The sequence below is a fragment of the Vipera ursinii genome, assembly GCF_947247035.1.
Source record: "Vipera ursinii genome assembly, chromosome: 3".
NCBI lineage: Eukaryota > Metazoa > Chordata > Lepidosauria > Squamata > Viperidae > Vipera > Vipera ursinii.
In genome coordinates, this window is record NC_139516.1 from 210,457,746 (window position 1) to 210,475,740 (window position 17,995).

General features: G+C 48.3%; 1 protein-coding gene across 1 annotated transcript; it reads left to right on the forward strand.

The window, feature by feature from the left end:
• The first annotated feature begins 1,216 nt into the window (after positions 1 to 1,216).
• Positions 1,217 to 17,410, forward strand: LOC310638774 (elongation factor 1-delta-like). Its single transcript, XM_083360132.1, has 6 exons — positions 1,217 to 1,315; positions 4,577 to 4,676; positions 4,855 to 4,958; positions 8,176 to 8,457; positions 16,110 to 16,304; positions 17,328 to 17,410. Exons 1-6 carry the CDS (start codon positions 1,226 to 1,228, stop codon positions 17,364 to 17,366), a joined length of 810 nt encoding a protein of 269 aa, XP_083216258.1. The 5' UTR covers positions 1,217 to 1,225; the 3' UTR covers positions 17,367 to 17,410.
• The last annotated feature ends 585 nt before the right edge of the window (positions 17,411 to 17,995 follow it).

A 17,995-nucleotide genomic window follows, 5' to 3' on the forward strand; every position in this document is an offset into this window, starting at 1 on the left:
CTTCCTTCTCTTCTTCCTGTTATTATTATTTTAAGGCCGCCCAACTGCATAAGGACGTTGGGTGCTTTACAACATGTGCGGTATGTAACTTAAAAGCCCAGCATTGAGAAACCTTCAAGAGGGCTTCACAGATGGCCTGTGCCAGGCCTGGGAAAAAAGCCAAGGCACTGCAGGGACATTCTGTTCTGGAGGGCAGGACTTTTAACAGAGAAGGTCACAATTCCTCGGTCTGACAAAAAGGGACCTGGAGCCCACCCACTCTGCCAAACACACCAGGCGAACAGAAATTCAAACTCTCTTCATTTAAGAGACCGGCAGTCCCTTGAAAAACCCCGCCCCCGAATCGGACAAAAAGAAATGAATCTGGATCAGTGGCGCCAGCATGAAACATTTCTCGGCTCCCTGTCTGTTTTTCACCCTTTTAAAAGTGGCAGGAACCCATACAAAGAAAACCTACACAAAATGTTTTACAGGTGGCACTTAACACCGGCGAGGTTAGCCCAAATGTTTAAAACCCTATCCAGCAATTGCTGGAAATGTAGAGAAAAACCCAGGCACTTAGCTGCCCTCTTTGGTGGACCTGCCCCAAAGCCAAAAGTTTCTGGTCAAGAATACACAAGGCGGTTAGAGAAAACGACTTAAAAAAAAAAAAGCATACGGTTTTTAAGCCAGAATTGTTTTTGTTAGGCGTCATTGTAGGAAACCATGAGAAAGAGCGTATCTTATCTAATTTTGCAGGTATTAACTGCAGCGAGAATTGTATTCGCTGAGCGTTGGAAAAATGAAGACTTAACCAATGGAGGAAGAGTTAAATTGAGAAAAATTTTAAGATGGTGCAGAAACGGATAGGTCAGGGGGTAGGCAACCTCGGCTCCTTTATGACTCAAGGACTTCAACTCCCAGAATCCCTGAGTCAGCGTAGCTGACTCAGGAATTCTGGGAGTTGCAAGTCCACGAGTCACAAAAGAGCCGGGTTTCCCTACCCCTGGGATAGACGGACATTGAAAATGAAAGAGAGAGAAGATTTCGGTATACTTTAGAACCAGGAGTAGGCAACCTCGGCTCTTTTATGACCTGTGGACTTCCCAGAATTCCTGAGCCAGTGTTTTATTTTAATGCTTTCCTACCTGCACGTGGGCTTCTGCCACGCTGACCTTCCACTGCGCTGCATGAACGAATCTCAATTGCGGTGGTGTTATTTTACCAATGGGGGAGGGAAAAAAAAATGTCTTGCCCTTTGCAGCTGAAGACAGTTTTGCAAAACCCCCAGGAAACTGCTGCTGTTCGGCCTAAGAAGCGCCCGGGTCCCAGGGCCGTAAGTCGCTGGTGGGGCAGGGGGGAAGGAAGAAGATTGTCTGTCTGTCTGTCTGTCCGTCCGTCCGTCCGTCCCAGATGGGATGGAAGAAGCTGGCATCCTCCATGCCTCTCTTGCCGTGTTGCTTGGGACGTTCTGCCCATGGTCCGTTTCCGTCCGTTGTTGCTTCTGAATGCCCTCTCTTGAATCCCTGACCTTCAGCCATCCTTCTGGAGAGGACCAATCACCTGTCTTGAGATGGTATATAGGTCCTCCTGCTTGAGCAGGGGGCTGGACTAGAAGACCTCCAAGGTCCCTTCCAGCTCTCTTCTATTCTAATCAGCGTTTGGGCTCTTTTTTTTTAAGCCGTTCAATAATTCCTCGCTTCATTTAGAGACATCCGTGCCTCCTGAGTATCCGATGCTTACAATATACTTAAAAAGTCCCTAATCTGTACAGGTAGTCCTCGACATACGACCACAAGGGAGCCCAAAATTTCTGTCGCTAAGTGAGACGGTCATTAAGTGCCTTTTGCCCCATTTTTACGATCTTTCTCGGCCCAATTGTTATGTGAGTCCCTGCGGTTGTTAAGTTGGTAACACGGTTGTGAAGCGGGTCTGACTTCCCCGTTGACTTTGTTTGTCAGAGGGTCACAAAAGGTGACACACACAACGGGGACGCTGCGACCGTCATAAATACAAGTCGGTTGCCAAGCAGCTGAATTTTGATCACGCGACCGCGGGGATTCTGCAGCAAATGTAAAAAGTGGTCCTAAGTTGCTTCCCCCCCCCCCCCCCCCCCGGTGCGGCTGTAACATCAAATGAATGGTTGCAAGTCAAGGAATACCTGTACTTGATTGACAAATTAAATTATAGGTCATCAAATAACGATCGATGTTTAGCAACCATGTAGATTTTATCAATGAAAAAAAAATGTTGCTTGGCAGAAATCTGTTCCCAGACAGCTTTCCCAGACTAGATGACCTCCAAGGTCTCTTCCAACACATTATTATTATTATTATTATTATTATTATTATTATTATTATTATTATTATTATTATTATTATTATTATTCGATACAAGAGAGGCTTCCTGTTCACTCAAGAGTTTGCGCCGCTAATATCTTCCATGCTTTCTTCCTCCCCTCCCTTCCATCCCTTTTAATCTTTTGTGGGTTTCACAATTTGCTGTTGCGCTATGCCAGAGTAGCTTGTTGGTGAAGGTATGAGAAGAGAATCCTAAAAGGTAAAGGTTCCCCCGCACATGCGTGCTAGTCGTTTCCGACTCTAGGGGCCGGTGCTCATCTCCGTTTCAAAGCCGAAGAGCCAGCGCTTGTCCGAGGACGTCTCCGTGGTCATGTGGCCGGCATGACTAGACGCCAAAGGCGCACGGACCGCTGTTACCTTCACACCGGAGTGGTCCCTATTTTTCTACTTGCATTTTTACGTGCTTTCGAACTGCTAGGTTGGCAGAAGCTGGGACGAGTAACAGGCGCTCACTGTTACGCGGCACTCGGGATTCGACCCGCCAAACTGCCGACCTTCTGATTGACAAGCTCAGCGTCCTAACCCACTGAGCCACCGCGTCCCTACTGTTTATCAATCCAAAATTGCATTGAACTGTATAGCTTAGGGGGGGTGTCTTCAAACGTGGCCCTTCCTGGCTGAGGAATTCTGGGAGTTGAAGTCCACCAGTCACAAAAGGGCCAAGTTTGAAGACACCCCCCCCCCCTTAAGGCTATAGCGGATAGATTTCTAGTTAATTGCTTTAGCAGTTGTGCTGGTCCTAGGAAGAGGCAGAAACAGTCTTTTCCAGCCTGAGTAAGGAAAGGGTTTTCTCCTATCAGCCTTGTGTGAGGGTGAGATTTTATCACAGGATTGGCGCTTCCTTTCTTAAGATATAGTCCATACTTTATGGTGGAAGATGCTGGACCGTGACCTAGCCAGGTTACCCCTAAAGGAGAATATTTCTAGCGCAGGCCCATGGTGCTCTCCGAGCGTCAGTGATGAGATGATTTAGTTCAGGGGTAGGCAACCTCGGCTCTTTTATGACTCGTGGACTTCAACTCCCAGAATTCCTGAGTCAGCTATGCTGACTCAGGAATTCTGGGAGTTGAAGTCCACGAGTCATAAAAGAGCCGAGGTTGCCTACCCCTTGACCTAGTTTGTGGCATGAAACGTCCGCAAGAAAACAGCCAAGCTCAGACAGCACCACGGTCCTTGTCGTCCTCTTCCTCTCCGCCGTCTCCACTCCCTTCTAAGCACTGATGGTGTCACCTCGGGGGATCGTGAAATGTCTGTGACGCTTAGAGCAGACCTGTCAAACTCGCGATGTCGTGCGGCATCTTGGAGCTTTTTCTCCATTGCTGGCAATGGGGCGGGCGTGGCCTCCACGTGACGCATCTGGCCTGCGGGCCCGCAGTTTGACACCCCTGGCTTAGAGAGCGCCAGGGAGGTAGGGAGGGAAGGAAGGAAGATGGATGGGAGGAAAGGAAGGAAGGGAGGAAGAAGATGTATGGGAGGAAAGGAAGGAAGGAAGAAGATGGGAAGGAGGGAGGAACAAGATGGATGGGAGGAAAGGAAGGGAGGAAGAAGATGGGAGGAAAGGGAAGGAAGGAAGATGATGAATGGGAGGAAAGGAAGGGAAGGAAAGAAAGGAAGAAGATGGGAAGGAAGGAAGGAAGGAAGGAAAGAAAGAAGGAGGAAGATGGATGGGAGGAAAGGAAGGAAGCTCACTGAGGATGTTCCCCAGTTGGGTCATGAAACATTTGCAAGAAAACAGCTGTTGTGATTCAGGGTCAGCCTGTGGGTTCGGCAGTTGGGTCTTGTTTGTTTTCGTAGCTATAAATTTGGCAGGCGTAATTCCAGCCTCTTGCCTTCTTGTAAAAGGGGTTGTCCCTGCCTTTTCTGCAGGGCCGGTAGCAGGCTGGTACAGAACAACAGCCCAGCTCCAGAGAGCACCAAGGAGCCCTCATTGGCTTCCTCCTCATCCAGCATTGCAACCTGAATTATCCCGGTCCGCCTTGGGCCTCTTGCACAGACGCCTTCTAAGAAAACAAGGGGAGACCCCCTGGGCCTTCAGCATCCCCTCTCCCCTTTCCTTCTCAAGCCGTAAGGCCGCCGGCTCTTGTGCTCTGACTGGTGCCCAGTTGCTTTCTCCAGGTCTCCCCCGTTCGTCCCCTTCTTGTGGCTACCGCTTGGCTTTGTGCTGTGGGGCTTTGATCGAGTCCAGCGGTTGGCCCAGCCTCACCACCCCTTTTGCCCTCGCTCTCTCTCTCTCGCAGTGTGCCAGCGGCCCCTCCCCAGCCGGACCGGCCGGAGACCAAATCGAGGTGGTCACCAGGATTGCCAACTTGGAGGCGGAAAACCAACAGCTGCGTAGCGGTGAGTGGCCGGGCCTGACCGGGAAACCCCTTTTCCTTCCTCGGGCCCACAAAGTCCGCGTGGTGCTTCCTTTAAAATTCGACAGTAGCTGGTGCTGATAAAAGTAACCGCAAGTTGAGACCTTAGCGTGGCATCCTTTTTTTTTTTTAATAGCCTTTTTTGTCTTCTTCCTTTTCAGTGGTCGCAAACCTCCAAGTGGCGATCTCCAAACTGGAGTGCCGTCTGAGCGTGCTGGAAAGGGCATCGGCCGCCCATCACCCTTCCCCTCCTCCACCGACACAGGTAAAACTCGCCAAACGAAAAAAAAAAAGTCATGTGGGTGTTCCGCTGCTTTGCTCATTTGTACGTTGCACGTGCTCTTTCAAAGCCAAGGCCCATCAATGTCACGTGAAGGGTTAATACCACTTTGCGAGCCCTTGGTAAGGCCGCACTTGGAATCCTGCATCCAGTTTTGGTCCCCACGATGTAAAAAAGGTGTTGAGACTCTAGAAAGAGTACAGAGAAGAGCAACAAGGAGGATCAGGGGACTGGAGGCTAAAACATATTAAGGAAAAGTTGCTGAAATTGGGTATGTCTAGTTAAAATGAGGGTGAGGGGGGACATGATAGCAGTCTTCCAGTATCTCAGGGGCTGCCCCAAAGAAGAGGGACTCAAGCTATTCTCCAAAGCGTCTGAAGGCAGGACAAGAAGCAACGGATGGAAACTAGTCAAGGAGAGAAGCAACCTAAAACTAAGGAGAAACTTCCTGACAGTCAGAACAATTCATCAGTGGAACCACCTGCCTCCAGAAGCGGTGAATGCTCCAACACTGGAGGTTTTTAAGAAGAGACTGGACAGCCATTTGCCTGAAATGGTATAGGGTTTCCTGCCTGAGCAGGGGGTTGGACTAGATGATCTCCAAGGTCCCTTCCAACTTTTATTATTATTATTAGTATTCCTTCCAAGGCCTTCTGAGCTATCTTCCTTATTTATCTCAGATTGGGCAATTGTGCTAGATTAGGAAGCCCCTAGAGCAGGCAACCGTGGCTCTTTTATGACTCGTGGACTTCAACTCCCAGAATTCCTGATCCAGCCATGCTGAGGAGAAAGGGAGGTTTCCATGCTGAGCCATGCTGGCTCAGGAATTCTGGGAGTTGAATGAAGTCTACGAGTCATAAAAGAGCCAAGGTTGCCTACCCCTGCCCTAGATCAGTGGTTCTCAACCACAGCAAGTCTTAAGATGCACGATGCTTCAATTCCCAGAATTCGCTGGCCAGCCATTATTGCTAAGCACATTGGTTTGTGCCTAAATTATAAGCCGCCCTGAGTCTTCGGAGAAGGGCGGGATATAAATTGGATTAAAATTTAAAAAATAAAAATAAAAATTTAAAATTTAACTATGAGCCAGCTATGTGCTCCAGCTGCCAAAAAAAAGCCAACGCAGTCCTAGGTCGCATCAACAGAAGGATAGAATCAAGATCACGCGAAGTGTTAGTACCGCTTTATCCTTCACCGGGGAGACCGCCCTTGGAATCCCGCGTCCAGTTTTGGTCACCGTGATATATATATATAAAAAAAGATGTTGAAACTCTACAAAGAGTGCAGAGAAGAGCAACAAAGATGATTAGGGGACTGGAAGCTGAAATGTATGATGAACTATTGAAGGAACCAAATATTCCTAATCCTTTTAGAGACCCGAGTGCCCAAACTGCAACCCAAAACCCACATATGCATCGTTGGGTGCCGGATGGGCGTGTCCCATTGGGTGGGCGTGGCTGCAGTGGTAACGGCCGACTGGGTGGGACTAAAAAGTTCGATCAATCAATTCCAACTTTGTGAAAGCTTTTTTTTTCCCATGAGAAGTTGACATTGATTGAACCTTTTTTTGCACATGGCGGCAGAGGCCTAAGTGAAAAGGTTTTATAAAACCCAGCTGAAGGCCTAGGACTGGGGCGACGGCACGCGTGCCCACAGAGAGGGCTCTGTGCGCCAACTGTGGCACATGTGCCATAGTTTTGCCACCACGGTCCTAATTTAACCAAGAGGACCTAGATGCCAAAGGAAGAAGCAACCTGGAGCTAAGGAGAAACTTCCTGACAGTGGGAACGATTAATCAGTGGAACAGAAGTTGCCTCCCAGGATTGTGGATGCTCCATTACTGGAGGTTTTCAAAAGTGAAGACTGGATAACCATTTGTCTGGGATGCAATAAGGTATCCTGTCTGGGATGAAGGTTGAAAATAGCTAGACCCAGGCCATGCAGAGCTTTATAGGTGAAGTCCCCCCCCCCAATCCCCCGTTTGAAGGATGGTGCCGGTAAGGCAGAGGTCCCCAACTTTTTGGGCACCAGGGACCGGTTCCGTGGAGAAGAGGATTTTCCACGGACCGGAGCATGTGTGGTTTTGTGTGCTGCCCGCATCTCACGGATGGGGCTTTTGCTTGTTTGTGCGGATCGGTGGCTGGCATGCTGCGGCCCGGTACCGGTCCATGGACTGGGGGTTGGGGACAAGGTCCCGTCCCCGCTATTCCCTCAGGAAAGCACAACTCGGGGAAACAGGCATTGTTTCAAAGAGAACTTTTTACTGAAAGAAAGTGATTGCGGAGAGAAAAGTCCGAATCGGAAGTTCCCAGGCAAAAGCGTTAAGCTAAAAATCTCATCCTGTCAGCCCACCCCATTTCCCTAGTCCTGGGGTGGCGAACCTACGGCACACGTGCCACAGGTGCCACGCAGAGCCCTCTCTGTGGTCACGCGCACCGTCGCCCCAGTCCTAGGCCTTCAGCTGGGTTTTATAAAACCTTTTCGCTTTAGGCCTCCGCCGCCGTGTGCAAAAAAAAAAAAAAAAAAAAAGGTTCGATCAATCAATTTCAACTTCTCATGGGGGAAAAAAAAAATCTCGCAAAGTTGGAATTGGTTGATTAAACTTTTTAGTCCCACCCAGTCTGCCATTACCACCACAGCCACGCCCACCCAGTGGGCCACGCCCACCTGGCGCCCGACGAAACATAAGTAGGTTTTGGGTTGCAGTTTGGGCACTCGGTCTCTAAAAGGTTTGCCATCACTGCTTTAGTCCGTCAGGCGATAACTGGCGGTTCTCTTGACACCTTGCCTCTGCCCCCCCCAGAAGATATAAACCAGATGGCCCTGTGGGCTTTCTTCCTCCTCCTCCCCACAAACCCCCCTCCCTTCTAGCACTGATGATGTTCCCTGGTTGGGTCACGAAACGTCTGCAAGGAAACCACCCAGCTCAGAGAACATCAAGGACTCATTCCTCCTCTTCCTCCTCCTCCCCCATTTCCCATGCAAATACATCAAAGCGAGCAAAGTGAAAGCGGAAGCATCCTCCACCCACCTTCTCCCCCTTCCCTTTCTGATGGCAGCCTCCTGAGAGGGACCTGGCAGTTGCCCACTGGCTGGGGTGGAGGAAGCCAGCCCTTCATTCCGCTCCCCTCCTTTCTGGTCCCTTCCCCTTTTGGGGGGGTGTCTTCCGGCTGAGGCTGACCTTCTCCTTTTCTCCGCAAAGCATGTCACTCCCATGAAGAAAGTGGAGCCCCTGGCCCTGCCCTCCAGGAAGGTGGTCCTCCCTGCAGCGTCGCCGGCCATCAAAGAAGAATCCCCGGGCGGTGCTGCCTCCGCCGCACCCGAGGAAGACGACGACGACATCGACCTGTTTGGCAGCGACGAGGAAGAGGAAGACCAGGAAGCTGCCCGCCTTCGGGAAGAGCGGCTAAAGCAGTACGCAGAGAAGAAGTCGAAGAAGCCGGGCCTGATTGCCAAGTCCTCTATCCTTTTGGATGTCAAGCCGGTAAGTGGGAGACTCTTGGGCTGCAGGCCCTAACCTTCCTAGAAACGTGGTAGCAGGGGAGGGGAATGAGCTGAACCGGTGGCAGCATCGCGCAAGCCTGAGCGAGAGACGGCTGGAGCTGCAGGGCTGTCGGGGCTCAGCGGAAGCGCCAGGATCAGCGCTAGGATCCAGCTGTAGCTCTGCGCTGATCCCGGCGCTTCTGCTGAGCCCAGAAGAAGCGCCGATCAGCTGGAATGTTGCAGCATCTCCACGGTCTTGTGATTTTTAATTCAGATGCTTGGCAGCTGATTCATATTTATGACGGTCACAGTGTCCTAGGGTCATGTGAAGTGACCAAAACCTGCTGCAACCACCCAGCAGATGGGGGGGGGAATAAAAACCAAACATCACCCCACCCCACCCCTGCTGCCAATTCTCAACAGAAATGCTCACAACAATTAAAACCTCGGACAGGAGGAAGAGCGCCGCCAGGTGGGCAGGCAGGCAGGTGTCTTGCTCGGCTCTGGCGTGGGGGGGGCGTTTCTTCAGTGCCGTTGTAACTTTGAACAGTCACTAAGTGAACTGCTGTAAGTCAAGGACTACCTGTACTTCCTCACTTTTTTCCTTTTTTTTTTTTTTGGTCAAGTTTTTGACACCTTGCTAGGCGACTGGTGGTACTCGGATGTTGCCATATCCTAAAAGTGGTACAATGGGTGAAACAGGTTGAAAAGCCCTGGGCTATGTGATGACCCAAGGCACCGCATAGAGGCAGTGCAGTCAGCTGGCAATGTGAGGGTCAATGCTGCGAACATTGACATGTTTTTGCACTGACAATATAAGAGACGAGCCTGTTACTTTAATTGCTTCATTTGGGAGGGAGAAATCAGCCAGAAGTTGTGATAAGACTGCAAAATAAATAAATAGAATAAGACTGCAAAAGCCCAGGTACAGAATGGGAAGTGAAACCTCATATGTAAAACTAATTGGATAATGTGATTTATGACGTGTAGATAAGGGTGGGGATTGTGTGTGTGTTACGATGGGTTTGGGGGGGGGAGGAGATTTCAGATTCTGGCATCCCTCCATGAGTGCTGATGTTTCCTTTCGTTACTAAGACTTTTTAGATAAATAATATGCCTGCCATTTGTTTGATTTGTCTCATTCATCGGAACCATGACAGTGAGCAGTCCTTTAGTGGCTGCAAATTTCCCCCTAAGGCTCCCCTGTTTGCTGGCAGGCCTTCAACCAAAGCACACACAAGCACACGCACACACCTTTTAGGCAATTCTGGCTGAAGATCAAAACAAAACATAAACTTGTCCATTTGAATCTCAGCTTTACCTGAGCAGTTTGCAAAGAGGGCATTCGAAGTGCAGCCTGAGGTCGTAAACCGGGAAGTTGCTGTGGTCGAGCCAGTCAAGGTGTCTAGTTTTTCCAACCAAGACACAGAACAAGAGCGACAATACACAACTGTTCCCGACAAAAGTCCCCGCCCCACAGCGGCTCCTTAGATCTCAAACCCCCCAGGTGTGCCTTGTGGGGTGGGGCGGGACGCTCTCCTCCCGAGTAAGCGAGCCTGCGTTGTTCGTTCCTCCTCCTCCTCCTCCACTCTCCTAGCTGTAGGATCAGGTGGGGAGGGGCCTTACCCCTCGCCTGAACTCTCCCCCCTGTCCCAAACCTGAAGGGCCCTGGTCTGCCTCGGCCTGCCCTTGCCCACATTCCTCTGAAGCCACAGACATTGGGTCCTGTCCCGGCTCAGATGGAAGCGTGACACCCTAACCCAATGATGGCGAATGTTTTGGAGACCGAGTGCCCCCCCCCCAACTGCAACCCAAAACCCACTTACGTATCCTCGGCTGCCAGGTGGGCGTGGCCCTTTGGGTGGGTGTGGCCAATTGGCTGGGCGTGGCTGCAGGGGTAACGGCCGACTGGGGGAGACTAAAAAGTTCAATCGATCGATTCCAACTTTGCGAAATCTTTTTTTTTTCCCCCGCGAGAAGTTGAAATTGATTGATTGAACCTTTTTTTTTTTCTTGCACACGGCGGCAGAGGCCTAAAGCGAAAAGGTTTTTATAAAACCCAGCTGAAGGCCTAGGACTGGGGCGACGGCACGCGTGACCACAGAGAGGGCTCTGCGTGCCACAGGTCCGCCAGCACGGCCCTAACCGGCCCGCGCTTCCCCTTCTGTGTTCCTCGTCGCGCAGACAAGGCTGCGTGGATTCTGGGCCGGTCCTTTTGATGTGAGGCCCAGAATTGGGTCCTCCCGAGTTTTGCCTCTGCTTTTCTGCCCTGCAGAGTTGATACAGGGTGGTTTGAAGTACTGGCTGTAGGATTGCTAAAGGCGATCTCTGGGTGTCCCAAAAGTGTTGTTTTTTTCCCCCCAGGACTTTCTTATTTTCCTTTGAAGACGTTTCGCTTCTCACCAAAGAAGCTTCTTCGGCTTCGACCGGATATTGGGGGAATGGAAGGATTTGTGCTCCTTGCAGACAGACAGTCATTTGCCGTCTTTTAGAGGGCCATTGAGGTCAACTTGGAGGTTGACTGGATGGTGGGGAACTCTCAGTGACTCTCTAAAAGGAGGGAAATATCCAGCTCTGCAAGGTGTATAAATCCTTCCATTTTCCCCCATCGTCCGGTCAGAGCTGAGGAAGCTTCTTGGATGGGAAGCAAAATGTCTTCAAAGGAAAAAAAAAACTCCAGTTGCCTCTTAAAAAATGCACCTTTGGGACAATGGCGGAGACACTCCATAAACATTTCTGGGTGTCAGTTACGGGGCTGGGGTTGCCTTGATAAGATTCCCTGACTCTCCTTGGCGATGGCAAACTAACATAAATGAGCCAGGCTACACACACACACACACACACACACACACCGCCAGTTGCAGGCATTCACATTCCTAGAAACGATTCCCACACAAGGTTTAATGTTTGCTTGCTCCTGCAGTTTAACTAAGATCCACGGTTCCGTCTCTTCTCCTTCAGTGCTCTGGTCACCGTGGGGAGGGAGCCATGTTAGCCTTCCCCCCCCCCTCAAATCTCTCAGCACCTTTTCTAATTAAAAAACATAAACCGCAGCGTTTCACAGGCAGTCCTTGACTTACGACTGTTGGTTCAGCGACCGTCCAAAACCACAACAGCACTGAATGAAGGGAGGTGGCAGCCAACGCTCAAAATTGGGGCCGTCGCGATCTCCACTCGTGGCAACCATCTGCAATCTTTTTTTTAAATCAATATTTTATTGATTTTTTCCGTTTTCACAAACAAGTGTTCAATAAAACCATGTGGTGACTGAGTCCATTAATAATTCGGTGATGCATATAAGTTTTTCCAACTAAGTACAATGTTACACCCGCCAACACATCCCTTCTTGTGGTAATAACAAATTTTTCGCATTAGGCAAATGCAATTCTTATTATTGTTAGAAAACATACATACATTTTATTACATTTTTCTAATCATATTAATAATATCAGTTTAAAATATCTTTCCTAGCCAAAGCATACCTTAATTGCATTTGCATTCAATTTCCACCTATTTAACCCATGTCCTATTTTTGCTTTTATTTAAATTTTAGTTCCCCATCTAGGTTCAAAGTATCCACTTGTTTATAATTTCAAAACAAGCTACATGTGGGCAACCAAAAGAATCTCTTATTCAAAATTCTGAATGTATTCTTATTTCCCTTTTCATACCAAGATATAATATTCTGATTACAAATCCTAACTGCAACCATCTGCAATCTTACCCTGCTGGGTACGTCAACGGACGCCAGCAGAAAAGGTTGCAGGCCATGCATAGTGTCCATACCTGGGATGGGCCAAGAGAGTGGTCACTAAATGAGGCAATTATGTGGGCATCGCACTTGTCGTGGAAAAACCCAATGGAAAAGATGAGAGCAACACATAACAATACTTCTTACTTTAAGATTCAGAGGTTTATTTCAGCAGTAATTTGGAACAGGCGCGTAAACCTTACGTTAAAAGCTCATTGCAATGAGGTCCAGTGACATAGCAAGTCCATCAGGGACAGCTATAGGCCAGTGGCAAATTAACCAGCCCCGGTCCCAATCTTTCCCATCCTCAAACCGTAGATAGATGGTTAGCAATCTTGCACTTTCTGCTGATTTTATTTATTTATTTATTTATTTATTTATTTATTTAATTTATATACCGCCCTTCTCCCAGGGGACTCAGGGCGGTGAACAGGGCAATACATAAAAACTAGGTACAAAAATTAAAATTATTAAAACATGATTAAACAATGCCCATAAAATTAATACAAATTTAAAATTAAAGTCGTTTATAAAAATCCCACCCCGTCCAATCAGGCCAGGCCAGCTTGTTTAAAGAGATGGGTTTTAAGATCGCGCCGGAAGAAGCGGAGATCGGGCGCCATCCGGAGCTCAACCGGAAGATGGTTCCATAAATCCGGTGCACCCACAGAGAACGCCCTCCCCCTGGGGGCCACCAGTCGGCATTCTTTGACCGGCGGCACCCTGAGGAGGCTCTCTCTGTGGGAGCGTACTGGGCGGAGGGAAGTTGACGCCGGCTGCAGGTGCTCCCCAAGGTATTCTGGACCCCTGCCATGAAGGGCTTTGTAGGTCATTACCAACACCTTGAACCTCACCCGGAAGACAACTGGCAACCAATGCAGCTCGCGGAGCAAAGGTGTGACATGGGAGTATCGGGAAACTCCCAGTACAACTCTCGCGGCTGCATTCTGTACCAGTTGGAGCCTCCGAGTGGTCTTCAAGGGTAGCCCCATGTAGAGAGCGTCGCAGTAATCAAGACGAGAGGTCACGAGCGCATGAGTGACCGTACGTAAGGCATCCCAGTCTAGATAGGGCCGCAACTGGCGCACCAGGCGAACCTGGGCGAAGGCCCCCCTAGTCACAGCTACAATATGGTCTTCTAAGGAGAGTTGTGAATCTAGGAGGACTCCCAAGTTGCGAGCCCTATCTACAGGAGGTAATGACTCACCCCCCATAATGAGGGGTGGGATATCCTGAATATCCCGAGATGCCGGTACACACAGCCACTCAGTCTTGTCAGGGTTGAGTCGAAGCCTGTTCCTCCCCATCCAGACCCGGACCGCCTTCTGCTGACCCTCTGCTGAACTGTACCTCTCCATGTGCTCGTGTACATTGGAACCCGCCTCCATCAGCTACTTTCACTTCCCTATTAATTTTTTACAGTTCCAGTCCTTACGTTCTAAATATATTTGAAACAAGCAAGCAAGCTTAGCAAAATCCTATTTGGTAAAGTACAGTTGCCGTTTAAATTACAAATAGTTCCTTCGGATTGCAAAACTGAGCATAGCACGAACTTTGATTAACTCCTTTTTCCAGGTGGCCTGATTTAGTTCACCTGGGCCTAAACCTTGCAGAGAAGGAACCATAGGCAGCATTTTCCTTTTCCACACACTTAGCAACTGCAACGACTTATGGACTGTAATGGGCAAGCTCCCGCACGGTCATAAGTCAAGGACTGCCTGTAATTGGTTAGTTGGAAAAGTCGCTCATGGATCCCTCCTGATTTTTCCATGACGTTTTGCGGAATCGTTCTTCCTGCTGGAATGTTGGAGGGGGTGCGTTGGCTGATTGGTTAAAGGCGCTCGGCTGGGAAGCCCGACAGCCCACGTTTGAGACCCAAGAGCTGCGTGACTGGGTGAGCTCCTGTCCCTGACCTCAGCTCCTGCCCACCTAAGCATTCCGAAAGCATGCAGATGCAAGTAGATAAATAGGTACCATTTTTGGCGGGAATGATGACACTGGCACTCTCGGCCAAGAAATGGAGAAGAGCACCGCGCCCTAGAGTTGGATACGACCGGACGGGGAAACGTTTACCTTTTATTTCTGCGGACCTCAGGGAGCTCGATGCTCCCGAGCAGGGTGTGCAAAACATGCTGTTTGGGAATGGGCCATTTTGGGGAGCAATGCAACATTTTGGTCACCTTCCCAGACAGAAGATTATGCAATCTTCTGGAATAGGCAGAGATTTAGGAATGCTCTGCACACACCTGTTTCTTAATGTTCTCATTCTTTCTGAATCTCTTTTTCTGTCTCTCTCCCTCCTCTCTCTGTCTCTCTCTCTCTGTCTCTTTCTCCCTCTCCTCTCTCTCTTTCTCTCTCCCCCCTCTCCTTTTCTCTTTCTCCCTCCCTTCTCTCCCTCTTTCTGTCTCTTTCTCTTTTTCTCTCTCTTTCTCTCTTCTCTCTGTCTCTCTTTTTCTGTCTCTTTGTCCCTCCTCTGTCTCTTCTCTCTCTCTCTTTCTGTCTTTCTCCCTCTTCTCTCCCTCCCCCTCTCTTTCTCTTTCCCCCTCCCTCCTCTCTCTCTCTCTCTCTCTCTCTCTCTCTGTCTCCCCTCCTCTCTCTCTCTCTTTGTCTCTCTGTCTCTTTCTCCTCCTCTCTCTCCTCTCTGTGTCTCTGTCTTTCTCTCAGCGGCTTTCCATTCCCTTTTAGCTTTGGGCAACTGCAGAAAGGTGACACACCTTTGTACAGGTGAACCGCAAGTGTAATGTGTCTCCATTGGGCAGATTTTGGATGCTGCAGACAAAATCGTAAACGAGTTGCAAGAGGCTGAGTTGATTGTGCGCAGGAGACGCCTGAAGGGCTGGTGTCCAAGGGAAACAAACACATCGGATCTGGGGTGGAGGGGGACAGTGTGGACTTTGGGGAGTGGGAGAGGCAACTCAACTCATGTCCTGACATCACTATGGCTATCAGCATCCCTCTGCCTTCATCCTACTATGGCTGGCTGGGTAATTCTATGTTGGAGACGACCACGCTGTCCCTGAAAGTGGGGTCAAACACGTCATCAGTCTGGAGTCCCTACATCTCTGAAAGAGACCTTTAATAGATCAGATTCCATTTCTCCCCCCGCATATTTTATTGATTTTTTAAAAAAACATAAATCACTTAATAGTTGGTAAACAGCGTGTTTGCTCGGTTTACATTTGTAAAGAAAAATCATTTAACAATTGGTTTCTATAATCCATAATCCACCTAGTACATTTGGTTGATTTCTGCTTTACCCGAAAATGTCATCTTTGCAAACCTTGAAATAATACAGTTCTTACTATTTTGATAAATAACAGTTACACATATGATTTCCCCCCCAATATTCCTAGAATATAACGATCACATCAAGATAATATTTCTATTCTATCTAATCATTCTGGTTTGCCTCATCTTATATCCTGTTAACAGTCCTTATTTAGATGTGTTTCTCCCATCAAAGTATTCTTGCTGGTTAAGTTTTTTCTCAACAGATAATTACATTTAAAGATTTAAATCCATTTTTCCCATATAAACCATCTCAACCCTTTTGCATTTCTTAAAAGATCAGCGAAAACAGTAAAGAAAAGGAAAAAAAAGAGCAAGGTTCTTGCGTGGACTTCATGGAATAAATAAATCCACCGTGCTTTTGAAACCCTATCCTGCCCCTTGGTTTCTTGTGCCTGAAAGAGGACTGTAATTTCAAGCAATTATTAAATTGGCACTGAATTGGACAATGTCCTTCGGAGAAGCAATTATTTTCTCATTTTTGTGGGTTGGTTTTCAGCTAATTTACAGGAAACCCTTTATTTCTGCATACAAGGCTGCCTTGCTTTGTCCCCTCTGCTGGCTCTGAGTTTGAGGTCCGTCTTGCTCACTCTCTTTTCTCCCCCGATTTCCAGTGGGACGACGAAACGGACATGGCCAAAATGGAGGAATGTGTCCGGTCTGTTCAGATGGATGGCCTCGTCTGGGGCGCCTCCAAGCTGGTCCCGGTGGGCTACGGCATCAAGAAACTCCAGATCCAGTGTGTGGTAGAGGATGACAAAGTCGGGACGGATATCCTGGAAGAAGAGATTACCAAATTTGAAGATTATGTAAGTTTCCTGGGGAAGACCAACCGTTGGCTGGGCCAGCTCGAAGTTCTGCCAACACTAGTGGAAAGCCTCAGGTTATAAATCAGGTTATAAATCAAATTGTAAATATCTAGAGTTAGAGGGCTTACGCTTAAAGTTCCCTCGCAGAGATCACAGATTCTCTCAAGTTACTTCTGATAGTCTCTAGATCAGGGTCAGTAATCTTTTCCCCCCCTTAGGATCAGCGGTCATGCTGCATTTTACGGCCCCTGGATCATAACTAGCCCTTTTGCTGTGTCTCTCTCCGGCCGGCGTGGATTGTTTTTAATTTTGAAGACGTAAATGAAGATTCAATCCTCCGGGTCAAAAGTATCTTGACAAGTTTAAATTATGCCAACTGGACCAAAGTTTTATTTAAAACTGAGACGTTTTGTTACTTATCCAAATAATTTCTTCAGTCAAATTGAAGATTTGAGTAGGCAGAAAGTCAAAGCGTCTTACGTTTTGCCCCAGATAATCACCCTGCCCCCACCCCCGGTGCCCTCGAGGTTGAAGTCTCCCAGTAATGCCTGGTGGGTCTTCAGCAGCTTTAAACCAGAGTTAATATTTTATTTAGGCCTGCTGACATTTCAGGAATGGAAAACAGGATCAGAAGTCATTCTCAGGCTGCTCATTCTGCTTAGCAAAGATGAAGATAATGGAATAACAGAGTTGGAAGGGACCCCGGAGGTCTTCTAGTCCAACCCCCTGCTCAGGCAGGAGACCCTCGTACCATTCCAGACAAACGGTTGTCCAAAGGATCAAATAAATGGGGGTAGCTGTGGAAGGGCATGAGAACATGGGAAAGAAAAATCTCAAATGTGCATTGTTTTGACCCTGCAGATCCTGGTCAAAGTTCCTTTTAGGCATCCCATTACCCAAGTCCCTTCGACAGAAACCTCTTGACGCCCGGATGAAATTACAACACCAGGCCTGAGAATTGCAGGTCTCCCCACGCAATCCATCTCACGGCTTTTTAAACTTTATTTTATTTTTGTCTTCCAGGTGCAGAGTGTTGACATAGCTGCTTTCAACAAGATCTAACGGCAAACCCTAACCCTTTCTAAAGCTAATAAATGGTTAAGAGTTGGAGAGCAATGCCGGGACCTTCTCTTTCACTGTGGGCTAAGAAGTCCGATATTGTGACGCTTCGGCTGCATGAAGCCACATCAGCGGCACCTGGGATGTAAATGCTCACTTCCAGAGGTCACTCATTTCGGACACCGTATTTAAATTGGCCCTACTGCACCATTGCACCACCATGGGAGATCCACTATCAGAGCATGCACAGTCTTATTTGCACTGAGATAACCCAGGAGTAAACACAGCAAACAGTGGTTTGTATTAAATTGTGGTTTATCTTACACTATTTACAATATCATACACCAGGGACAAAATACATACACTAGTACAGCAGAATCCAACAAACCATAGATACAGCAGGAAAAGGAAGAGAGCGTACGCATCAGCAGAGCCTTCCCTTTATACCAGGGCTCCTAAAGGGACACAGACCCTGCTGAGTCATTCTCATCATTACATTACATCTTAACACCTTACATTGCATAAGCTGGTTAGCTGTTAAACCAATACTTTGACACCCATCCTTGTCTCTGAAAATGGATTTGAGAGAGAAATTAAATACAGGTGGTCCTTGACTTAACGACCACAATTGA

Coding starts and splice junctions, on each gene's coding strand:
- LOC310638774 (XM_083360132.1), top strand. CDS start 1,226: ATGTCTTGCCCTTTGCAGCTGAAGACAGTTTTGCAAAACCCCCAGGAA. Junction 4,677..4,854: donor AAACCAACAGCTGCGTAGCG/GTGAGTGGCCGG, acceptor CTTCCTTTTCAG/TGGTCGCAAACCTCCAAGTG. Junction 8,458..16,109: donor TCCTTTTGGATGTCAAGCCG/GTAAGTGGGAGA, acceptor CCCGATTTCCAG/TGGGACGACGAAACGGACAT.